Consider the following 8,765-nt stretch of genomic DNA (forward strand, 5'->3'; position numbering starts at 1 on the left):
GGGAAAACTTCTGTCCTCTGGAGAGGTGCTAATCTAGCCTTTGCCTGAGGTGATCCGGCAAATGGCTCTTCGCAGGGCTTGGGCAGGGTGGGATCAACAGGGCAGGCGGAGGGAGCAGTTATGGCTACTCTCAGTCCCGTTCCCAGAGGCTCTGCTTCTCAGAACCCCAGGAACCGCTGCAAACCTCGGAGAGAAAGCTGCCCTCAAGTTCCAACTGATGCCAGACAATCCCGCTTCTCCCGTTTGAGTCTGAGTCCCTAGAGACTCGCCCGGATCTGGAGCTCAGAGTCTGAGACTCCCTCCTGATTGAAAATGACAACCGCGTCCTCAGCCACCAGCCCGCTTTGCGCGCGCACCTCCGCACCTTTATATTTTCCACACTGCGCCTCCTCTGAGCCTCGGTATGCTGTTGTCTTTTCTTCTAGTTGAAGAGTCCCTCCTCAGCCAGCCTTCCTGTGGTTCTGGGTGATGTCCATTCCGTCTTTTAGTTGTATTTTTGAAGTGGTTGTTTGCGGCAGCAGTCTCCGGTGTTTACCTATGCCGCCATCTTGCTCAGTCTTCCCTAACTAAACTCTTAACTGACTTTCTTGATCCCATCTAAAGTGTGTGCCCAATGTGGTCTTTATTTTGCTATCTCATTCTTTATTTCTGTTTTCATAGTTACTATATCTTTTCTCATGCTGTTGAACATCTTACCATCATTATTCTGAATTCTATGTCAGATAAATTTTCTATCTCCACTTTATTTATGTCTTCTTCTGGAGAATTCTCTTGTTCTTTCATTTGGAGGTTATTTCTTTTTCTCCTCATTTTGGATGCCTGTTTGGGTTTGTGATTTTTAAGTAGATCTGATACACCTTTCAATCTCTAGTTAGGACAGTTTCCTTTTTAATATATTTTTATTCATTTCAGAGAGGAAGGGAAGGGAGAGGGAGAGAGAGAGAGAGAGGAGGTGGAGAGAGATAGACACATCAATGATGAGAATCATTGATCAGCTGCTTCCCATATGCCCCTTCCTGGGAATTGAGCCTGCAACCTGCGCATACACCCTTGACCAGAATCGAACCTGGGACCCTCCAGTCCACAGGCCAACACTCTATCCACTGAGCTAAACCGGCTAGGGCTCAATTGTTGTTTCTGACAAAGACAATGCCATCAGAGACAGCCTCCTCTTGCAGATTGATTGGATTTAGTCTTAAATAGCCCTCAGGCAATTGTCCACAGGTGTGAGCGTTTTTCCCATCAGGGTGGGGCACTTGCTTTGCCTGGAGGCAAATTGTTATTCTCAGTCTCTTAATGGGCCTCAGCAACTCCACACCATGGGACAAGGTGTTTCCCAAGGTGGGTAACCTGTCTTCCCCAGGCAAAACAGCCTAGATAGCAATTGTCTGCATGAGATAGATGACCTCCACAGTGTGAGGGAATGACTCAGCATATGAAACCAGGGTGTCTGCCTTCTGAGGTCTAATCCCAGAGCCCCCAACACTGGCTTCTGCTCACACAGCTCCAGTCCACTCTGCCTTCCCTCTGCCAGAGCACAAGGTGGATGGCTCCACAGCTTTTGTGCATTGCCCCTTTAAGAGGGTGTCTACATTAACAGTTGTCTCTTCCTGGCAGACTGCAACCCTGCTGCTTTTCACAGCCAGTTGTTACATGCATACCCTTCTCAGTTTTGGTGCTCTCTGATGGGGGGCCCGGCTTGGGGATTAGCCTCCAGAGTTCTCAGTGGCAACACCCCACATTTGAGATATCCTTCTGAAACGTCAGTCTCTATGCGGTCTCCACTTTCCATCCTTGGTTATGAGGGTTCTCTCCAGGAAGTCTTCAGTTGATTATTCAGGGAGTATTCCTATATTTTATTTTATTTTTTAACATATTTTATTGATTTTTTTACAGAGAGGAAGAGAGAGGGATAGAGAGTTAGAAACATCGATGAGAGAGAAACATCGATCAGCTGCCTCCTGCACACCTCCTACTGGGAATGTGCCTGCAACTAAGGTACATGCCCTTGACTGGAATTGAACCTGGGACCTTTCAGTCTGTAGGCCGGTGCTCTATCCACTGAGCCAAACCAGTTAGGGCATTATTCCTATATTTTAGTTGTAATTCTAGTTTGGTCCTGGAAGCATGTCTGTGCAGTATCCACTTACTCTGCTGCCATTTTTTTAAATATAGTTTTATTGATTTCAGAGAGGAAGGGAGAGGGCGAGAGAGAGATAGAAACATCAGTGATGATGAGATAGGAAGATGGTGGCCAGCAGAATGGCAATGACAGAGAGTGTGAATGAGTGAGTGAGGGAGTGAAAGGGGAATGTGTGGACGTGTGTGGTGTGTGTGTGAGTGAGGGACAGTTAGACCCTGCAGGACGTCCAGGGGCTGGCAGACCAGGCTATCCTAGACAGAGAGCCTCTGCTACTGCTGAAATCACTCCCAGGGTGGCCGGCTTGACAGAAACCACACCATCTTGAAGGAGAGAGCTGCTATGACTAGGAGCCCAGCCTCACCACCACCCAGACTGGCCTCGGACGCCATCCTGGGCCCTACAGGCACTCCAGCCAAAGATCTGCTACCTCAGCTGCAGACCCAGACACCCGAATTCCAGCCTCCCGGATGTGGGCTCCTGTGGGTCCCAGAGTGCGCTTTCTCCCGCCAGCCCACTGTGTAGTTCCCAAGCATCCTGCTGGTGAGTCTTAAACTGTTTCCCCGCCTGCCAAGCCTGCAGCATCGCGCCGGCCCTTGTGGTCCCGCAGGTGAGTTTCTGGCTGAGTTCCCTGTCTCCAAGACTGAGGAGTCGGCTCCTGCCCTGTAAGTCCCACAGGCAAGCCTCTGTCTGCATTCCCTGCCCCCAAAGACCAAGGTGTCAGCCCAGCCTTGCACATCCAGCCAGCGAGCTTTGGACCAGTGTTAGCAGGAATGGGGAGATAAAAAACAACCCCCAACAGAAAAAGAGGAATTCCCAGAAAAGAAACTAAATAAAACATAGGCATGCAATACATCAGAAAAAGAATTCAGAGTAATGGTCATACTGTTCATGAACCAGATGGATGAGAAAAATCAACAACTTATGTAAGAATCAGGAGGAAATAAAAATGATATAGCTACAATAAGAAACACAATGGAAATTTTCAACAGTAGACTAGAAGAAGTGGAGGACCGAATTACTGAATTAGAAGATAGGGCAGCAAAACACCCAATCTGAACAGCTATTAGAGAAAAAAATTAGAAAGCAGGAGGAGAGCTTTGGGACAAAATGAAACAAAGTAACATACATTTAATAGTCGTGCCAGAATGACAAGAAGAGGAGCAAGGATTAGAAAACCTATTTGAAGAAATAATGACAGAAAACATCCCTGATTTGGGAAAAAAAATGTCACACAAGCACAGAATCCCAAACAAGATGAACCCAAAAAGACCCACACAAGACATGTTGTAATTACAATGGCAAACGTTAATGACAGAGAATCTTAAAGGCTGCAAGAGAGAGACAGAAAGTTACGTACAAGGGATCTCCCATTAGACTATCAAATGATTTTTCAACAGAAACACATCAGGCCAGAAGGAAATGGAATGAAATATACAAAGCATTGCAAAGCAAGGGACCAAATCCAAGAATACTCTATCCAGCAAGGCTGTGATTCTAATTGAAGGGGAAATTAGGAACTTTTTAGACAAAGAAAGTCTAAGGGAGTTTATCACTACCAAGCCAGCAATGCAATAAATGCCAAAGGGGCTATTGTAAAAAGAGGAAATTAAAAAGGCAAGAAGGAATACAGGCACAAAGAATGAAGATGGCTACAAACAAGAACCTATCAATAATAACCATAAACATAAATGGATTAAATTCTCCAATCAAAAGACATCAAGTGGCTGAATGGATAAGAAAACATGACCTATACATATACTGTCTACAAGAGACCCAAATCAGAACAAGGGACTCACACAGACTGAAAGTGAAGGGATAGAAAAATATATTTCAGGCAAATGGAAATGAAAAAAAAGCTGGGGTAGCAATACTTATATCTCACAAAGTAGGCCTCAAAGTGAAGGCCATAACAAGAGAAAAGGAAGGCCACTTCATAATACTAAAAGGATTGATACAACAAGAGAATATAACTCTTCTGATAAACTATGCTCCAAATGTAGGAGCACCCAAATACATAAAAAACTTCTGGAGGATATCAAGGGAGAGATCAACAGCAATACAAGCATAGTAGGGGACTTTAGTACCCCATTGACATCACTGGATAAATTCACTAGACAAAAAATCATCAAAGAAACAGGAATCCTAAATGACTCACTAGATCAGATGGACTTAATTGACATCTTCAGAACATTTCACACACAAGCTACAGAATATACATTCTTCTCAAGTGCACATGGGACATTCTCAAAAATAGACCACATATTGAGACACAGGCAAAGTCTCTCCCAATTCAAGAAGATTGAAATCATATCAAGCATCTTCTCAGACCACAATGACATAATATTAGAAGAAAACTACAATAAAAACAATAAAAAATTCAAACACTTGGAAGCTAAATATAATACTATTAAACAATGATTGGGTTACCAAAGAGATCAAAGAAGAAATTAAAAACATCCTGGAAACGAATGACAATAAAAACACAAAAATCCAAAATCTATGGGACACAGTGAAAGCAGTCCTGAGAGGGAACTATCTAAAAAACAGGACTATCTAAAAAACAAGAAAAATTTGTAATAAATTATCTAACCCTACAACTTAAAGAATTAGAAAGAGAGCAGCAAGAAAAGCCCAGAGTAAGCAGAAGGAAGGAAATAATAAAGATCAGAGTGGAAATAGATGACATAGAGTCCAAAATAAACAATATAAAAGATCAATGAAACCAAGAGCTGGTTCTTTGAAAGGATAAACAAGATTGATGAATCTCTAGCCAGGGTCACCAAGAAGTAAAGAGAGAGGACCCAAATAAACAAAATCAGAAATGAAAGAGGCGAAATAACAACAGACCCCTCAGAAATACAAAGGATTGTTTAAAAAATACTATGAAAAACTCTATTTCAACAAACTGGATAACCTAGAAGAAATGTACATATTCCTAGAAATATATGACCTTCCAAAACTCAATCAGGAAGAATAAAAAAATCTGAATAGGCCAATAACTATGGAGGAAATTGAAGCAGTAATAAAAGAACAAAAAACAAACAAAAACAACAAAAAAAAAACAACTTCCAGCAAACAAAAGCCCTGGACCAGATGGCTTCACAGGGGAGTTTTACCAAATTCAAAGAAGAACGAAAATCTATCATTCTCAGACTATTCCAAAAAATTCAAGAGGAAGGAACACTTCCCAGCTCTTTCTATGAAGCCAGCATTACCATAATCCCAAAACCAGATAAAGACACCACAAAGAAAGAGAATTACAGGTCAATATCCCTGATGAACATAGATGTCCTAACAAAGTCCTAGCAAATCAGATCCAGCAATACATTAGGAAGATCATACACTATGACCAAGTGGGACTTATTCTGGGGATGCAAAGACGGTACAATATTTGCAAATCAATAAACATGATACATCACATAAACAAATTGAGAAATAAACATCACATAGTCATATCAATTGATGCAGAAAAAGCATTTGACAAAATCCAACATCCTTTCTTGATAAAAACCCTCAGCAAAGTGGAAATAGAGGGGTTATACCTTAACATAATAAAAGCCTTATATGGCAAACCTACAGCCAACATCATACTAAATAGACAAAAACTAAAACCATTTCCTCTAAGAACAGGAACAAAACAAGGATCCCCACTCTCACCACTCCTGTTTGACATAATACTGGAAGTGCTAGCCATAGCAATTAGACAAGAAGAAGAAATAAAGGGCATCCAAATTGGAAAAGAAGAAGTAAAACTGTCATTATTCGCAGATGACATGATATTGTACATAGAAAACCCTAAAGACTCCATCAAAAAACTATTAGACTTAATAAATGAATTCAGTAATGTAGTAGGATACAAAATTAACACCCAGAAATCTATTGCTTTTTTATACATCAATAATGAACTTACAGAAAGAGAAATTTAAAAAGCAATCCCATTTACCATTGCAACAAAAAAATTAAGATACTAGGAATAAACTTAACTAAGGAGGTAAAAGACCTGTACTCTGGGATCTCAATACCAGATATCAAGATGTATTACAAAGCCACTGTTCTCAAAACTGCCTGGTACTGGCACAAGAACAGGCATATAGATCAATGGAATAGAATAGAGAACCCAGAAATCGGCCCGAACCAATATGCTCAATTAATATTTGACAAAGGAGGAAAGAACATTCAATGGAGCCAAGATAGTCTCTTCAATAAGTGGTGTTGGGAAAATTGGACAGATATATGCAAGAAAATGAAACTAGACCACCAACTTACACCATACACAAAAATAAACTCAAAATGGATAAAGGACTTAAATGTACGACAGGAAACCATAAAAATTCTAGAAGAATTCAAAGGCAACAAAATCTCAGACATATGCCAAAGCAATTTCTTCACTGATACAGCTCCTAGGGCAGTTGAAACTAAAGAGAAAATGAACAAATGGGACTACATCAAAATAAAAAGTTTCTGCACAGCAAAAGAAACCATCAACAAAACAACAAGAAAGCCCACTACATGGGAGAACATATTTGCCAACATTATATCTGATAAGGGCCTAATCTCCAAAATTTATAGGGAACTCATACAACTTAACAAAAGGAAGATAAACAATCCAATCAAAAAATGGGCAAAGGATCTAAATAGACACCTTTCAAAAGAGGACATTCAGAAAGCCAAGAGACATATGAAAACATGCTCAAAGTCACTAATCATCCGAGAGATGCAAATCAAAACAACAATGAGGTACCATCTCACACCTGTCAGACTGGCTATCATCAACAAATCAACAAATGACAAGTGCTGGAGAGGATGTGGAGAAAAAGGAACACTTGTGCACTGCTGGTGGGAATGCAGACTGGTGCAGCCACTATGGAAGACAGTATGGAGTTTCCTCAAAAAACAAAACATGGAACTCCCATTTGACCCTGTGATCCCACTTCTAGGAATATATCCCAAGAAACCAGAAACACCAATCAGAAAGGATATGTGCACCCATATGTTCATAGCAGCACAATTCACCATAGCTAAGATTTGGAAACAGCCTAAGTGCCCATCAGTAGATGAATGGATTAGAAAACTGTGGTACATCTACACGATGGAATACTATGCTGCTGTAAAAAAGAAGGAATTCTTACCATTTGCAACAGCATGGATGGAACTGGAGAGCATTATGCTAAGTGAAATAAGCCAATTAGAGAAAGATAAATACCACATGATCTCACTCATTTGTGGAATATAATGAACAACATAAACCGATGAACAAAAATAGAGCCAGAGACAGAGAAGCATGGAATAGACTGTCCAAACTATGAGGGAAGGCGTGGGGTGAGGGTAAGAGATCAACCAAAGGACTTGTATGCAGGTGTATGAGCATTACCCATGGGCATAGTCACTAGAGTCACTAGGGGGTGAGGGCATTTGCTGGGGGTGGGAGTGGCAGGAGAGAGGTGAATGGAGGAAAAAAATAACATTGTAATAGCTAAGTATGGGCCAGGGGGTACTTGCAATATCAGGGCACTGCTCTGTAGAGTATATGATTGTCTGACCACAGTGTTGTGCACCTGAAACTAATACAGGATAATATTGAATGTGAACTACAATGGGGGGGAAAAAGATGGAATATTGTATGTTATATGTTTTTCATCATCATCATAATAATAATAATAATAAAAAGGAACATCAATTATGAGAGAGAATCATTGATCAGCTGTCTCCTGCACACCCTCTACTGGGGATCGGGCCTGCAACCCAGGCATGTGCCCTTGACCAGAATCAAATCTGGGACCCTTCAGTCTGTAGGCCAATGCTCTCTCTATCCACTAAGCCAAACCAGCTAGGGCACCATTTTTAATCTCTCTGTCATTGCTTCTTCGTAGAAACACAAATCCCTCGAGGAATGATGATTTGCATCTGCACCAAATTACATGTGTAAACTTTGGCTTGATTCAGAGCCCTCTCTTTAGAAACCCTTCTGCATTGATGTTTCTGGTGGTGCCTTAATCAGAGGGAGCTTCCGATTTTGTATTCACATGAAACTGTTCTAGCAATTGGTCCAAGCATTTCCTGAGAAGAGAATGGTAAGAGTCGGGAAAAGATTATAAACTATAATTGGAGACATAGCACTAATTTGTTAATGTTTATCTTTTAGAAATATTTGCATAGAATCATTGTCCCTGGAAACCTAGGATAAACTGTGGTGGCGCTTACATGTGAGGTTCCAGTATTCATTTTCATTTATTTATTATTTATACACCACCTTCTTCCAAAAGGGATTTGAAAGCAGCTTTTCCACAGAGACCTGTGGCGAAGCTCTGAAAACTGTCGTTAAAGGTTAACGAAGGAAAGCCTGGCTGCTGGGCCCTGAGGGAGCCTGTGCACCTGGTTTCTGAGCGACGCGGCCATGGTGTGTTGGGTCAGACGGTTTGCTTCTCAGAAATGCACGATGTAAAGGCCCCTTGCATGAGCCTCTGCGGACGGCGGTCTCTCGGGGCACGTTGTCCAGACCCCCAGCTTTAAATGAGCCAGTGCTGTCCTCCTGTTCCCTCAGGTCCGCCGGACAAGACCCCCCCACCGACCAGACCTCTGCCCACAGCGCCCCCGCACCGCTCCGTGCCCCCAGCCCCCCCCC

General features: G+C 41.9%; 1 protein-coding gene across 1 annotated transcript in view; it reads left to right on the forward strand.

Annotated features, from left to right (window-relative positions):
• Nucleotides 1–8,765, forward strand: part of MMP16 (matrix metallopeptidase 16 (membrane-inserted)) — a 180,465-nt gene that overhangs the window by 144,880 nt on the left and 26,820 nt on the right. The window contains exon 6 of the mRNA XM_005880345.2: nucleotides 8,685–8,765. Within this exon, the coding sequence (XP_005880407.1) occupies nucleotides 8,685–8,765 (81 nt within the window). The remainder of the gene's footprint in view (nucleotides 1–8,684) is intronic.

Source organism: Myotis brandtii, unplaced genomic scaffold, assembly GCF_000412655.1.
Source record: "Myotis brandtii unplaced genomic scaffold, ASM41265v1 scaffold634, whole genome shotgun sequence".
Taxonomy (NCBI): domain Eukaryota; kingdom Metazoa; phylum Chordata; class Mammalia; order Chiroptera; family Vespertilionidae; genus Myotis; species Myotis brandtii.